Source organism: Prionailurus viverrinus, chromosome F1 (assembly GCF_022837055.1).
Source record: "Prionailurus viverrinus isolate Anna chromosome F1, UM_Priviv_1.0, whole genome shotgun sequence".
NCBI classification, from domain to species: Eukaryota; Metazoa; Chordata; class Mammalia; order Carnivora; family Felidae; genus Prionailurus; species Prionailurus viverrinus.
In genome coordinates, this window is record NC_062577.1 from 62,437,960 (window position 1) to 62,454,067 (window position 16,108).

Below are 16,108 nucleotides of genomic sequence, written 5' to 3' on the forward strand. Positions count from 1 at the left end.
CCCGGAAGCACCCATTCCCCACTCCTCCGCTTTAACCTGGCGGCCTGTGGGTAGGCGAGGCCAACTGGAGTCCGAGCTTTCCTTCCATCGTCCCCTTCAGCCCACCCCACCCGTCCCCAAGACACGCAACTCCCCGACACAAGGATGGGGGAAGGAGAGGGAAGATTAAGGCTGAAGTGGCTCAGAACGCATCAGCCATGCTTGGAGACCCACATCAGTTGGACCACGCAGTTGGATGGATAGACTCCCCCCGCCCCCCCCCCCCCCCCCCCCCCGCCGTGAAGTTTGGTGACCTGGGGCGGAGCCCCACCCGCCTCTATTTCCCACCCAGCTAGTTCCCTAAGGCAAGACTCTGATGGTTGTTTTGGAGTCCCCGCCCTCAGAAATACGGGAATCCGGAATTAATTGATCCTGGGTTCTCTACCAACCCCTGTTGAAAGGAGTCAGGGTCTCTCATAGCGTAATTTCTGCTGGCACATTCTGACTAGAACCTTGGTTCACCCCCCGTTTTCCTCTTTCTATCTTCTCCAGTGGACCCTGTCTTAGGATACTCAGTTTTCTACAAAGCCGCCTCTTCTCTCAGAGAATAGAGGTCGACGTGCGCCCATCCCGGAATCTGAACCCTTCCTTCGGTGTGGAGTGACGAGATGCAGAGCCCTAGTCCAAAGCCCTGACCCTATCCTCCAGACAGCCCTGGGGGGATCTGTCTCCTGTGACCCGTGGATGGATGGCCCTTGCCGGTATGTTCCCAACCCCACGGAAAGGTCTGGAAATGGTGTTCCAGTACTTACAGGGCACAGATTCCCAAGGAAAGCGACATTAACCCTACCATGCAGGATGAGTACATTCTCAGACCTCCAGACTGCTGTGTGGTAAGCCTCTGGGAATTGGGGGCGCTTTATTAGGGTTTGGGCTGGGGCAGAACTCTGGCTGGTGGACACCATTCTCCCTGTCACCCTTCTGAAGTGTCAGCTGTTCACTAGGCAGTGCTGGGAGGGAGGGAGACTATACTTCCTGACCCAACCACCGGGGTCTCCCTGAGCCATTCCCGAGACTTGGGCAAAGTGGGGCACCGGTCCCATCTCCACTCCCCTCTGCCGTGAAGAGGAAGAAGTTAAAGGGTACGCTTTAGATCAACCTCAGGCCAGTCCTTGTTCCCTGGTGGGGACTGTGGGAGGGGCCAAGAAGGGCGTTTGGGCACCAGAACGTTCTCTAAAGCCCCAAACCCCAAGAGTGCCTCCTGGTCTCATTTAGGTGCCAAGGAACTGCCCCCGTGCCCCCACGGTGGCTTGGCAATAGAGTCCTTGTGCGAATGCAGTGGCAGTTTAAGGTGGACTCAGCCAACCGTTACGAGCTCCAACACTCGCACAGGCCGTGGACACGCGTCTGCGTGCCGAGCTTCGGAGAAACGCACAGTTCTGAGGCTGGACCTGTGGTCACGGCTCAACGCGACTGCACCAGGCCCTCTTCTACGCAGCTCTCCTTGAACTCAACTCCATTTTGAAACTGAAGACCCTTCGTTCTTCCCTGACCGTAAACCCCACCAACGCTCCCTAGCTCTCAAGAAAACGAGAACCAGAAACACTTTGAAAATCTGATACAGAGAACAGAAAAGGCAAAGAGCCAGTTTCTGGGCTCTCGACTTTATTCAACGTAGACTTACCTGATTTCTTTCCTGTGTGTAAGGGCCCAAAACACTGGAGAGTGTGTGCGTGTGTGTGTGCGCGCGTGTACCTTCTTCATCAGCAAGCCATCCTGTGCTAGTTTCTTCTGTGCACGGCTGTGTCCCTCCTGAGGGAAATCCTCTCTCCCGAGTGCCCCGCTGTCTACTCTAGGCCCCCAGACTCAGATCTTGCATAACAAAATAAGGACATGTTCTGCCTTGAACCTTTTTGATTCTCCTCCCAGACCCCAGACTTTGCTCTAAGCTGCACTTTAAATCATACTGTCCTTTTAACACAACCTGCTTCCTCAGCCATGAGCCTCCCTGGAGGACAGCGCTTCCCCCCCAACCCTAACCGGCTCTTTGTATCACCCCCCCTCTTCCTCGGAGCTGAAATCCTTTCTCCGGCTGTCGGACAAGCTTTATAAACAGCCACGTCTGGTGAGCAGTGGGTCCCTGACCACGGCAACCATGGACTTGGGATGTCAGGAGAGCACTGGGCACCCATGTTAACCGGGCGATTCCAGACGGGCAACACAAGCGACAGGGAGGGTACTCAGGGTGTGACGGAGACAGAGGGGGGTGCTGAGGGGACCTGGTGAAATCACGAAGCCGGGAGTCTCCTTGGACTAGTGGACGAGTCGTAGGCGGAGGCTTGGGAAGTAGCACATGGTACAAATGGAAGGTTTACCTAAGGAGAAAGCGACAGAGATTAATATATGTATGTAGGCAGATGTATGTATATAGATGTTTATAGGACCAATATACTGAATGTACACAAAGGAGATCTTAGCACGGGGGCAGTTCTGTTGCTCTGGGTCGGGGGGGGGGGGGGGGGGCTCCCCAGGGTTTCCAGACTTTCTGCCCAGTGATCCTGGTCTCCGTGCGGAGACAGCTGATGAGGCTTTCAGGTTTGGAGGACGGAGAGAGGAGGCGTGGAAGCCGCTCTTCAGACGCCCGTGAGGCTGCTGACAACCCCTGCGTGCTGAGGCCCGGGAGGAGGGGGACAGGAGGACACGGGGGGAAGACGCTTGGGCCACGGGCGTCTAGAGTCCACTTACGCTGCGCGCTCCGCCCCGGCAGTGTCCCGTCACTGTAGCACTTTTTTTTTTTTTTTGGTTTTAAAATAAAAAAGCACCTTCTGTTTCCTGGTCTTGAAGTCCGCTGTATTTCCTTCTTCTACAGGGGCGGGGGGGGGGGGGGGGGGGGGGGGGGGGGGACTGCAGCCCCAGCCCCGTGGCGCGCGGGCGGGGTGGGGGGGCTGTCACACCAGCAGCTGACCCCCCGGGGGGGTGGGAGGCACGGATGGGGACGTCCCTACCCTAGACTCCAAACGCCGGGACTGCACAGGTGTTGGCTGCGGACGAGCCCGAGGCAGAGCCCCAGCCCTGGCCCTGGCTGCATCCGGCCCCGACACTGTCTATGCGGGAGTCCTACACCGGCACCGGCACCGGGGAGGGCGGGGTGAAAAGGGGAGTGGGGCCACCCGCCCCAGGGGAGGGTGCAGTCCCACGGGAGGCTTCTGAAATCCTGACTCTGTGCTTCACCTCGTTAGCCACGGCCCACCCCTGCCAGCTAAGAAGGCCGTGCAAAGATTTCTCTGTGAGGCCCCAGCAGGGAGGGGCAGGCAGTCCTCACACCGCTGCTGCAAGTCGGGGACGCTGCCCCCTCCCCTCGGCTGCTACCGGGTCCTCCCCGCGCCGGTTAACCTAGTGTCTCTGTAAGAAAAACCCACCGCCCGGGCTGTAGCGTCCGCACGGCCCGTGGGCTTCGGATCGGCCGGTTCTGCCGAAGCACACGTGTCCAGGACGGCTTTTCCGTTCCCACGCGTTCAGACGAAACCAGCTCTTTTTACCTGGTTAAAAAAGACGTGAGCTTCTTTGGCTTATTTTATTTTAGTCTGTTCACAACATGCTGCTAAACAAAATGGGACGAATCTCTGCTCTAAGTCGAAAGCCAATCCTAGTACGGCCGGAACTCACAGGCCTGAGGGAAGGGAGGGTGGAGTGAGGGCGGGGAGGGAAGAAGGGAGCACATGGCCAGGCCCCCGCCCCATTCCCACCTCCCTCCCTCCTTCCGGGAGCTCCCTTCATCAACCTCATCAACCTTGGGGGCCTTTAGTTTAGCAAATCCCTTTCACACTCGATTTTGTTTGTTTTTTTTTAAAGACCCAGAAATCTGGATATTGGCTCAGCTCAGTCCGGGAAAGCCCAGGTGCTTTGGGTCCCGGGCACTGTGCCCTTCCAGCCGGAGATTCACGCGCCCGATTTCCCTTCCATGCCACCGTGTGCACGCACTCCTCACACATCCTCGAGGCTCTCCAAGCCCGTTCACTTAACTGTGGCATCTTGCCCCGACACTCAGAGAAATGGGTTTCTCTTCCACGCTTACCCAGCACTCACCCGAAAAAGATCTGGTTGTCGGTCCCCGGTCCCCGAACCCTCTCTGACAAGAAGTAACACATCCCTGGGGCGCCTGGGTGGCGCAGTCGGTTAGCGTCCGACTTCAGCTCAGGTCACGATCTCGCGGTCCGGGAGTTCGAGCCCCGCGTCGGGCTCTGGGCTGATGGCTCAAAGCCTGGAGCCTGTTTCCGATTCTGTGTCTCCCTCTCTCTCTGCCCCTCCCCCCGTTCATGCTCTGTCTCTCTCTGTCCCAAAAATAAATAAACGTTGAAAAAAAAAAAAAAATTTAAAAAAAAAAAAAAAAAAAAAAAAGAAGTAACACATCCCGGAGTCACTGACTCCTGTTCCCTAGAAATGAAGGACAGAGGGAGGAGGAGGGAGAATACGGGTCTCGTATCATCGTCAACAGATGTTTTACCCACGACATTTCGGCAACACTAGTTTAGGGACGAGCCAGTCGTAAGACACGGGAGACGGAGGATGTACGAAACATCCAGTCCCTCAAACTTTGAAGAAACTTGCAGACTTGTGTGGAAAACAAGACAGAGCAACAAGTCACGGGCACCGAGGCCAATGGCAGGTAGCATCCGCCAAGGACCAGGTATGCCATTCACAACACGAGCTAGAGAGTGAGACCTCGGGGGACAAACAATACTTCACAGGGACAAGCACCAGGCAAGGGATGACAACAATCTACGAAGTCTGGCTAGAACACATTTGACGGAACGTTCAAGAAACATCAGCAAATGCTGGGTTCCTCTTATGTGGATGGTAAGAGTACCATTCGAGGAACAGGGATAGAAGACATGACACCTGCCATGAGGGACGGAACGGCCTCACTGGGCTTTGCTCTGCTCTCCTGCGCAACTCCCTCCTGTCCGCCAACCCCAAGCCTTGCTAACTCTTACGACGCCCTTCTCAGACAAAAACGCCTGTTAAAAGCTATGGCTTGGGGCGCCCGGGGGGCTCCGTCGGTTGAGCGGCCGACTTCGGCTCAGGTCACGATCTCGCGGTGTGTGAGTTCGAGGCCCGCGTCGGGCTCTGTGCGGACGGCTCGGGGCCTGGAGCCTGCTTCGGATTCTGTGTCTCCCTCCCTCTCTCCGCCCCTCCCTTGCTCATGCTCTGTCTCTGTCTCAGAAATAAATGAACATTAAAAAAAAAAAAAAAAAAAAAAGCTATGGCTTCGCCACATACCCCCCCTTCATAGCGCTTGTCAGAGTGGCAACTTCACCTGTGAATGGATCTCACTGATGTCGGTCTTGCTCACCAGACTTTAAGTGCCATGTGAATGGGACTCATGTCAGGGTTGGGTCACGGGCACGGCTGGCACTTAGCCCAGGACCTGCATGTATGATACTCAAGAAGAAGGGAAGAGGGAGGGAAGGGACTTGCCTGGAGTTCACACCGCTAGTATACAGTGGAGCTCACACGTCTGTTAAACGCCCACAGAAGGCTTAGGTAGCAGATCTCCTAAGGCAAGACGCAATGAACTGATTACAAACCAAAAATAGAACAGACACTAAACTCTACTGTTCTGCAACGAGAGATCATTTCCACTAGTTTAGGTCTAGGGAGAGTTGACATAGGAGTAGAGGTTGGAATCCGGCATCCAAGGACCAACAGTAGTGAAGTAAGTGAAAAGAAATTCGGCCCTTTGTAGATGGAACAGCATGAGCAAAAGCATGGCAGGAAGAAAGCACAAGGCTTAAGTAAGGGATGGGTAATAAAGCCGCAACAGAGGGCTTTATAGGTGAATAGATGGCAAGGTAGGGTAATGGAGGGACCGAATGGCACGTTAAATGGCCCATTATTTTTTTCTGTAGGCAGTTGGGAGCCATTGAAAATGTTTGAGGAAGGAAAGGATCTAATTAAAGTGCTGTTTATGGCTATCAGCCTAGCAGCAGAATTGAGAGACAGGAGACACTAAACCAGTTAAAAGACCTACAAAAGCTTGGGGGGAGGGGCGGGGGGGGGGGGAAGGTAAGCACCACAGTGTAGGTGGTCAGGACGTATGATTAAGTGGAGTTGTTGGAGGTCTGGACTAAGGTACAGGAGGCTGAGCCTGAAAAGAATTAGGAATCGATCAAAAAGAAATGACAAAGCAGGAAAATATAAGCAAGATCCATGCAAAAGAGTGACTGAATCGATCAGTATTCCAGCGGAAACCAGATGGTGCACTCCAAGGGCTAATATGGAGAGGACTCAGTGAAGGGATTTTTACAAAGGTGTGGGCAGGGCTAATAAACCAACAAGGGCTGGTGAGGCACCCAGGGACTCCCGACAGCAGGAAGCCTTTAGCAGTCTTAAACCTGCCCGGAAGGTTACTGGAACCTGGTGAGAGTTGGAGCCAAAGGGAGGGGGCTGGAGTAGCTCCAGTGGAAGTCAGGGTCTCAGGCAGCCGAACTCAGCCACTGCCAAAGATCTGCTAGTCCCCCCCACTGGCCTATTCTGATGGGGAGCCAGAGGGCAGGGAAGGCCGCATGACGCTGCCCAGAACAGGGCAGAAAAGATGGAGCGTAGACCTGGAAAGGTAATGAGAGCAAGACAGTATGATGACCAAGGTCAAGGCACCGGCCGAGGAGGCTAGCTAGGGACAAGCTACGCACTTGCGTGCTTTCCCTAGCCACGGGCTCTAAAAGGGTGAGAGCCTAGAGGCAGACAGTGAAAGGGGGAAGTGTTAAGTAATTGCTCAAGAGGTAATCCACACGTGAGCTTTGAAAAAATGGTAGCTCTTCCAGGAGGAGGTGACAAATAGAATCCCTAAGCCCAATGCCAAAAGCTCGGTATGGGCCCCTTCAAGCCTGTGGTTCTGTCCCACCTAGAAGCAAGGAACAGAAGTTGGACCTCCCCGTCCAATTTATTTGCCTGAACTCCAGTCCCTTCTTCAGTCCCTCAACTACTGTCTGTATCTCTGCCCTTTGACTGCAGTGCTCCAAGCTGAGTTTCTTTTGGTTAGCTGTTTCTTGTTTCCTTATCTGTCCAATATGGTGCCTCCCACCTATTAATAAATAAGCTCTAGAGGGTCAGATGGTTGGGGCCTTTCTGCCACACTACTAAACCAACTGCGCCAGAGGGACCCTGAGTTAATCCTCAGACATCCACCTCCCCTAACTTTCTGGGACTAAGCCTCACTTATGTACCACTGGCAGATGAGAAGAATCATCAGAGCAAGGATCACAGTGAGAGTAAATACGAGAACGATGCATACAAGAGACCAATGAGAGGAGGCAGAGAGGGAGATCAGAATGCACCAGCAACATTTTATTTGCAGGTTAGCCACACGGTAGTTAGAAATGACCTGAGCCAGGGGTGGCTGGGTGGCTCGGTTAAGCGTCCGACTTTGGCTCAGGTCATGATCTCACGGCTCAGGAGTTGGAGCCCCACATCGGGCTCTGTGCTGACAGTGCAGAGCCTGGAGCCTGCTTTGGATTCTGTGTCCCTCTCTGGCTCTGCCCCTCCCTGCTCAATCTCTCTCTCTCTCTCTCAAGAATCAATAAACATTAAAAAAAAAAAAAAAAAAGATCTGAGCCAGATAGAATTGCTTTTGCTTTCCAGCTCTGCCTTTAGGTCATGATGTGACTTAGGAAAAAATTACTTGACCTCCGTTAAGTCCTGCTTTCTTCCTTTGGGAAGGCAGGGTATCCGCCTTGCGTGGTAAGTGTCGAGCACGATGCCTGACACACTGCAAACCGGGCCTCAACAAAGCCGGCTGTCTGAAGTCATCGTCACCACCATCACCAGCAGGGTGATGCGCTGTCCTTACAGACGCAGCCACGGTACCAAAACGACAGTTAAAAGGAACTATCCACATAAGGCACGTCATTACACCGAGGCACACAAAAGGAGAAAAAGGTATCGGGATATAGATATGGAGTGTTAATACGATTAATACGGTGCATCCACAGGATAAATGTAAATTGCGTGATGGATGAACGGGGCAAGGGAGAGCAGTCCTGGGAGCTGCACGCTGAGGCTGAATGGCCTCACCTACTCTGTAAAACCTGTAAGTCAATATCTGCCCGACATTTCTAATGTGCCTAACATGGCAGTCAATTATGAGTGACTGAAAAGAAACTAAGGATAAGATATCATCCCTAACCTCAGAAACCCAACAATCTCATTGAAAGGTTACGAACAGAACCTGAAATACATGAGGACATCCGGTGGTTCTGCAGACTAAGTGCAGTTGAGTGTCCAAGAAGGGAAAGAGCTAATGGGCTGGAGTCCCTGGTGAGAAATTCAGGGGAGCACGGTTGGGGGAGGGGGGGGCCGGGGAGGAAGGGGGCAGAGGCTGAGACAGGTGAAGGACATCAGAGAGAGAAAAGGGCTGGGAGCAGGGAGTCCTCCGAGGACGCCACCCTAGAGGGACTCTGGTCAGAGGATGATCCAGATTGCCCTGCAGGTGCCGGACCTGCTGTTCTGCCGCACCTGTGACGTTGGGGCAAAGAGGAAATGGCTGTTTCCACGCTCAGTGCTCGCAACAGTGAGCACTAAGCACGGTCTGTAGCCCCACGTGCCCCACAGCTGCCGCGGAGGCAGTTTTTATGTGTACGTGGCAGTGAGACCTACCTTTGGGCTTCTAGCTGGGAACGCCGAGCAAGGCACTAACCGCTTTGGTTTTCAGGTTCTTTGTCCATAAAAGGAGACTTGTCATGGGGGTTACAGGAGATGTGCAGACAGATGAGCATGTGACCGGCCTCTGGCACAACGGGACTGACCGGGAAGAGGGTCTCCCTCGTGGAAGCGCTCATTCTGTAGGTCTGTCTGGGGTAGGGCTCTCTGGAAGTCCGGGCAAGTGTGTTGTGTACCCCTGGCTGCTATGAGTGGCCTGTGTCCTGCCGTTGCTCCCTGCGGGGGCTTCCAGGCCCTGTGCCCACACACCCTGCTCTAAGGACACTTGAGACAAACAGAGAACTCTTAGCTGAACAGGAGGCAGGCTGGGAAGGAGAGAGACAGCAGAGGGCCACACCTGGCTTTGTCCTGCCAAGGAGACATGATGGGGCGACGGGCAGCCAGCAGTGGGCTAACTCTAACCCTATAAGCAGCCCTCTAAACCAGGGCACTGGAGAGTGGAGAGGGGTTGGTTTTGGTAACCCCACTGCGGGTAGCGGGTGTGACGACGGCTAAAAAAATAAAAATTTTATCGTCCGACTTCAGCCAGGTCACGATCTCGCGGCCCGTGAGTTCGAGCCCCGCGTTGGGCTCTGGGCTGATGGCTCAGAGCCTGGAGCCTGTTTCCGATTCTGTGTCTCCCTCTCTCTCTGCCCCTGCCCCGTTCATGCTCTGTCTCTCTCTGTCCCAAAAATAAATAAACGTTGAAAAAAAAAAATTTAAAAAAAAAAATAAAAATTTTAGATTAAAAAAAAAAAAAAAAGAGGAACGTCCAAAATCAATCCAACTTGTACAGAATGCCTACTACCAGCCTGCTAATGTGTTAGGCGCTGAGGCACAGAAAAAGAACAAGATAGTCTCTGTTCTCAAAGAACTCAAGGCGTCCCGACGGAAAACGAGGGAAGCGGGACGAACAAAAACTCGGGTATCACAAGGCAGTGCGACAAATGCTGTTAACAGAGACTGGTCATTCCATATGAGAGGGCCGGAGCACCGGGGATGGCAGGCACCGGCCAGGGCTTAGGTTAGCAGGCAGGGTCTCGTGCGGGAACGACCTAGAGCTTAGAGGCCCCTGCACCCCAGTCCGTCCACCCTCGGCGGAGAGGAGGCAACTACGTCACACTGCGGATGAAACCATAATCTGAGAGCCAGGACGTGCTTTTTAAGGCCGGAAGGGTCGAATTGCTGGCTGGGGACGGGAAGGCCACCTTGACACAAGGAAGGGCCAACTCCGCAGCGGCGAGACCCGGGGACACCTTCCCCGCTCCCTCCCACCCAGGGCTGCCGGACAAAACAGCAGCGGTCCAGTTCGGTTCCAGTCCGGGCACACGAGGCATAGTTTCAACATATAGGCGCGTCCCGAGTACTCACGGGGCACGCACGCTGGGCCCGGCCCACACGCCCCGGTTCCCGGCGGGCTGGCGGAGGGACGCCCGGCAAGCGATCGCGGGTCATCTTCCCTTCATCCGCGGGTCTCCGGCCCGGGGGACGCGGCCCGAAGTTCGTCCCGTCCCAGGCTCCGTCTCCGCTGACCGGAGATGCGGCGGGGGAACAGGCGGCACGCGCAGAGCTAAGCCGCCGCGACTCCGGGACCACGCCGGCCGCCCTCCGGGAGCCAGGGCACCACGCCTCCCTCAAGGACCGGAAGTCCCGCCCCCGCCGAGGGAAGGCGCGGCAGCGACACAGCCAATCCAGAGGAAGGCACGCTCGGCAGGGCCACTGAGAGCGCGGCGCGGCGCCTCCGACCGGAAGCGGGGCGGGGGCGGGGCCTCCTGCCGGAAGCGACCGCCCGGCCGAGGTTTCGGTTGGCGGCCGGCGGGTGGGAGATGCGCCCGCGAGCGAAGGGCGGGCGTTCGAAGGCAGCTCGGCGCTGGGGCTGAGCGGCTGAGGCGCCGCGCGGTCATGGCCCCCACCAAGCCCTGGGGAGAGTGGTTCCTGGGCCTGCGGGTGCCGCCCGCCGGCGTCTTCGGCGTGGCCTTCCTCGCCCGGGTGGCCCTGGTTTTCTACGGCGTCTTCCAGGACCGGACGCTGCTCGTGCGGTACACGGACGTCGACTACCGGGTGTTCACGGACGCCGCGCGCTTCGTCACCGAGGGGCGCTCCCCGTACCTGCGGGCCACGTACCGCTACACCCCGCTGCTGGGCTGGCTGCTCACGCCCAACGTGTACCTGTGCGAGCTCTTCGGGAAGTTTCTGTTCATCAGCTGCGACCTGCTCACCGCCTTCCTCCTCTACCGCCTGCTGCTCTTCAAGGGGCTGGGCCGGCGCCGGGCTTGCGGCTACTGTGTCTTCTGGCTCCTTAACCCGCTGCCCATGGCGGTGTCCAGCCGCGGCAACGCCGACTCGATGGTCGCGGCGCTGGTGCTGGCGACGCTGTACCTGCTCGCGAGGAGGCAGGTGGCGTGCGCCGCGGTGTCGTACGGCCTCGCCGTGCACATGAAGATGTACCCGGTGACCTACATCCTGCCCATCGCCCTGCACTTGCTCCCGGAACGCGGCGGCCACCCCGGCGACCCCGGCCGGCCCCGCTGCCCCTTCCAGGCCCGCCTGTACGGATTCCTCAAGAGGCTGTGCAGTCGGGCCGTGCTGCTCTTCGTCGCCGTCGCCGGGCTCACGTTTTTCGCCCTGAGCTTCGGCTTCTACCAGAAATACGGCTGGGAGTTTCTGGAGCACACCTACCTGTACCACCTGACGAGGCGGGACATCCGGCACAACTTCTCGCCCTACTTCTACATGCTGTACTTGACCGCGGAGAGCCCGTGGAGCTTCTCCCTGGGCCTCGCCGCCTTCCTGCCGCAGTTCCTCCTGCTGTCGGCCGTGTCGTTCGCCTACTACAGGGACCTCGTCTTCTGCTGTTTCCTGCACACGGCCATCTTCGTGACTTTTAACAAAGTCTGCACCTCCCAGTACTTTCTTTGGTACCTCTGCCTGCTGCCCCTGGTGATGCCGCTGGTGAGGATGCGGTGGAAACGCGCCGTGGTTCTCCTGATGCTGTGGTTCATCGGGCAGGCCCTCTGGCTGGCTCCCGCGTACCTCCTGGAGTTTCAGGGAAAGAACACCTTTCTGTTTATCTGGTTAGCTGGTTTGTTCTTCCTTCTTATCAACTGTTCCATCCTAATTCAAATTATTTCCCATTACAAGCAGGAACCCCTGGCGGAGAGAATCAAATATGACTAATTCGGGCTCCCGTTCTTCGGCCACTCCTAGTACATTCTGATGGTGCCCAGTGGGCCAGAAGAGAGCTTTGGAGACATTTTTGAACATCCTGTGCACGCTGGTGAAAGTTCAGTTGGGAGCATGAATCCCGGCCCCAAGGGAGATTAAAACGAATGGTTGCCTTGTATATAAAGGGGACTCAATAATTGAGGTCCACCTCTAGGAAATCTTAGGCCTCATTCATCGGGAACACGATGGGAAGGAAAGGTTACTTGTTTCAACACCGGAAGGCTGATGAAACTATCAGATGCCAAAAGGTTTTTGAAGAAAAATAGAGGAATGTAGTCAGTCCCGGGGTCTAAGCCAGTATTCGTACCAGCTACACTATGCTGCAGAGTCTAAAGCTGTCTTTTTCAACCCCCCACTTTTTCTTTTGAAAGCTTTCCCAATAGCTGTGAAAACTCGCGGAATGTTCCTAAAGTACAGCTTTTAGATGTAAAGTGGTAAATATTAACTCTTGTGCTTAGGTTGGGAAAGTTCATTCTGTATTGAAAGTGGGGGCTTAGAAAAGAGCCCAAAGAATTTAAACTGTAATCATGTTTCATGTATCTGTTTCATTACTTAGTTTTTCAGCACTTAGTCTCATGGTATTACACTACCATTTGGTTTTATGCAGAAAGGATTAAATTAAAATTCACCCATCTTTAAACTGAAGTCATCACGTTATTTTAAAATAGCATCTTGCTTTTGATGTTTGACGTCCACAAACTATTAAGGACATTTTAGTGTTCTTTTATACCCCTTTGTTTTTAATTTTCTGATTGCTTTTTTTTCTAGTTTTCATTTTTTTTTAATGTTTATTTATTTCTGAGAGACAGAGAGACAGAACGCTAGCAGGGGAGGGGCAGAGAGAGAGGGAGACACAGAATCCGAAGCAGGCTCCAGACTCTGAGCTGTCAGCACAGAGCCCTACTTGGGGCTCGAACCCATGAACCGTGAGATCATGACCTGAGCCGAAGTTGGACACTTAACCTGACTGAGCCCCCCGGGCGCCCCTAATTTTCTGATTGCTTAAAAGTATTTTTCGTCTGGAATTTAAGTGAATCTTGTGTCATCTGTGTTGCGAAAATGCAAAGTAGTAGATTTTAAGTGATAAAAAAATTACATTGTTAGTAAAGTGTTTTCCAGCTTAAAAATACCCCTCTGAAGAAAATTCTATGATGGAAATGGGAGACCTGTGTGGGAGGCTCTGGAAAGCGTTAAGAAGCATCATTAGTCTTCAGACCAGGAAATTGAGGGAGAGACTGTGGACCTGAGGCTTTGCTGGGCAGACCCATTTCCCTTATTACTATCATATTTCTAGGAAAAAATGTTTTCTGAGTTTCAAACAAGCAACCTAAAATTTTTTTTAGTCCCCATCTAGGTTGGGGACTCCCCAAGAAGCTAAAATGTAGGAGTTTGCTTTTGTGGTTTTAAAAGATGAGTAATTAAGTGACATTGTTCTTTCATAGTAAAACACACACACACACAGCCCACAACTTTAGAGAAGTAGTATATTTCATATCAGTTCCGGCCAAAAAGAGACTTTGAGAGTAATGTCTGCAGGCTGGTCATAAACAAGAATGCTGTTACTGGGAGCACTTCTTTGATGGATGTGTTTTGGGACCTGCCATTAGAAGGAGGGGAAGAATGGGTGGTTTTGCGTGGGTTGTTGTTCAGTGAAAATAGCAGAGACCATTAATTGTTGGAGATGGTGACCGTTCTTAGAGCATCTAGTCTCATATCCCATGTTAGGTCTTACCTTGAGTACTCTTCGTATGTGATTGTTTCATCAGTTGCCTTCCAGCCATGACTTTTTTATCCTTTTTTTTTTTCATTCTTTTGTAATAATAATTAAATTTTTTTTTTTGGTAGAGAGGCACCTGGGTGGCTCAGTCGGTTGAGCTTCCGACTTCGGCTCAGGTCATGATCTCACAGTTTGTGGGTTTGAGCCCCGCACCAGGCTCTGTGCTGACTGCTTGCTCAGAGCCTGGAGCCTGCTTCGGATTCTGTGTCTCCTTCTCTCTCTGCCCCTCCCCTGCTCACGCTTTGTCTCAGTCTGTGTCTCAAAAATAAAAATAAATGTAAAAAAAAAACAATTATTTTTTTGGTAGAACTGGGTGGGAAAGGGGTGGGAAACATGGAATTCCAGTATCCCAATATAATTGTCTTTTTGGTATTCCAGACTGTTTTTTAGATTGTCATAAGTATATTCACTTATTAACTTCCCAATTTGTTTTAATATTCTGTTTTTGTCGCGGCTTACTCTGTACTTACATTGAAGTTGCTGAGTAACACTCCCATCACACGGATGTTCACATCATAAATAGGTCAGTCTTTCACTGTGAAACCTCGACAGTTGCCTCTAATCTAAGACTTTAAACGTTTTCCATGTCTTAGATCATTCCCTTAACATTCTCAGAGTGTCTGATATTCTTAGAAGTCGGTGGAGTTCTGCTGGGATCTTTGGACAGAGCTTCAAGTGTGGAACCTGCCCTGGGGGGACATTCTCTCCCAAAGAACTGTGGGCATTTCTCAAAAGATGTAGAGGCTGTTTTGCAGCTCGTAGGCTGCAAACCATTTATAAATTCATGAAGTGATTTTATTTTGTCTCTTGAGGGTTTTCATTTTTTTCATTTTTCTTTCTGGTTTTATAAAATCTCTTCTTGTCTTCTTTTCACTTGCAGTCTTTTTGGTGTCTTTAGTAGTCCTTTAAGAACACCTTAAAATCGTATAGGACTTTGCCTTATTTCCTACACAATTCTTTTTGTTCTAATGATCAATGTACCTTAAGATCAATGTACCCATTTATAGATAAGCGCTAATTATTAGCATATGAGGCACCGTACTTAAGAGAATCTGTTCTAAACCCAGCAGACCACATGGCTTATTTTCTTCAGTAGTTGCCTTACTGTCTTCAAAATGTCCTTAAATATCTCTAGATACATTTCCTGGATTAGGTACATTGGAAAGGCTCATATTCTCCCGGCCCCCACACAAGACTCTTAAAACCGTAGATCTTAGTTACTGACTTCTCACCATTTGGCTGAATGACTCTGTGACATAACTTTGTGTCAAAAGTTGGATAAAACTCGTCTTGCAGTTAGTTTTCTGCACCACCACCCAGCCTCAACCATCTGTACAGTGGGTGGAAAAGGGAAAAGATGGAAAATTTCACATGGGACAGTCTCTAAATGCAACCTCGTGTTTTTGTTTGTTCCCCAGTGCTTTATTATGAACACTTTAAACACGGCCCATAAACCTGCCATCAAAGTTCAACAATTAGTGTTTTGCTGTATTTGCTTTATTTACACGTACTATTTTTAAATTATTACTATTATTATTTTTAAATTAATGCTCAGTTTTGAGAGAGAGCGGGGGAGTGGCAGAGAGGGAGACAGAGGATCCGAAGTGGGCTCTGTGCCCACAGCAGAGAGCTGGATGTAGGGCTTGAACTTAACCGTGAGATCATGACCTGAGCCGAAGTCAAATGCTCAGCCGACTGAGCCACCCAGGCGCCCCTTATTTTTATTTTTATTTTTTTTTTTTAGAGAAAGAAGGAGAGAGAGTGCAAGCGGGAAAAAGGGGCAGAGAGAGAGAACCTTAAGCAGGCTCTATGCTCAGTGTAGAGCCTGACGTGGGGCTCAGTCCCACAACCGTGGGATCGTGACCTGAGCTGAAAAAGTCAGACCCTCAATAACTGAGCCAGCCAGGCACCCTATACATATTATTTTTATTATTTATTTGTATATATAATTTTTTCTGAACCATATGAGGTTGCAAACATCAGTGAACTTCACCGGTAAATTCATCACACATCTCCTAGAAATAGTCTTTTCTTACAAAACTAATATTGTTATATCATTTTAACAGCCTGTCCGTTTTCTAGTTTCTCCAATTATTTTGTGTTTAATCTTAAAGAATAGACCTTGGATTCTCCGGAAGAGTGTGCTAGAGAACCTGTAATTACGCATTTTGGATCTTTTCCTGGTCTTTACCACTAAGTGAGAAGTAAAGGAATTTACCTCCCATCGAAGTCGAACAAATAATTCTTTGGTGTGCGTCTTTCTGTCTCCCTCCTAGGAAAACCCAGGGTAGGCATCATCTCCAAGAAGTTTTTCAGATAAAAGATTATACGTGTTCAGATTCCTCGTATCCACCCCTCCCCCACGGCGACCGATGAACTGATTTTACAACGTGGTGATGGTTAAGTTGTGGCTTTTCATGATCCACCGAT

The 16,108-nt window shown here is 52.0% G+C and overlaps 2 protein-coding genes and 1 non-coding gene across 3 annotated transcripts in view; all 3 read left to right on the forward strand.

Annotated features, from left to right (window-relative positions):
• KCNJ10 (potassium inwardly rectifying channel subfamily J member 10) overlaps positions 1–643 on the forward strand; it is an 18,175-nt gene extending 17,532 nt beyond the window's left edge. Inside the window, exon 4 of the mRNA XM_047839868.1 lies at positions 584–643. Coding sequence (XP_047695824.1) covers positions 584–643 — 60 coding nt within the window. The remainder of the gene's footprint in view (positions 1–583) is intronic.
• Positions 644–8,455: 7,812 nt separating this feature from the next.
• On the forward strand, positions 8,456–8,582 carry LOC125155889 (small nucleolar RNA SNORA43). Its single transcript, XR_007148405.1, has one exon. It is a non-coding gene; the product is annotated as a small nucleolar RNA SNORA43 (small nucleolar RNA).
• Positions 8,583–10,460: 1,878 nt separating this feature from the next.
• On the forward strand, positions 10,461–12,546 carry PIGM (phosphatidylinositol glycan anchor biosynthesis class M). Its single transcript, XM_047839607.1, has one exon. The coding sequence runs from the start codon at positions 10,579–10,581 to the stop codon at positions 11,851–11,853; it is 1,275 nt and encodes a 424-aa protein (XP_047695563.1). The 5' UTR covers positions 10,461–10,578; the 3' UTR covers positions 11,854–12,546.
• Positions 12,547–16,108: the final 3,562 nt, after the last annotated feature.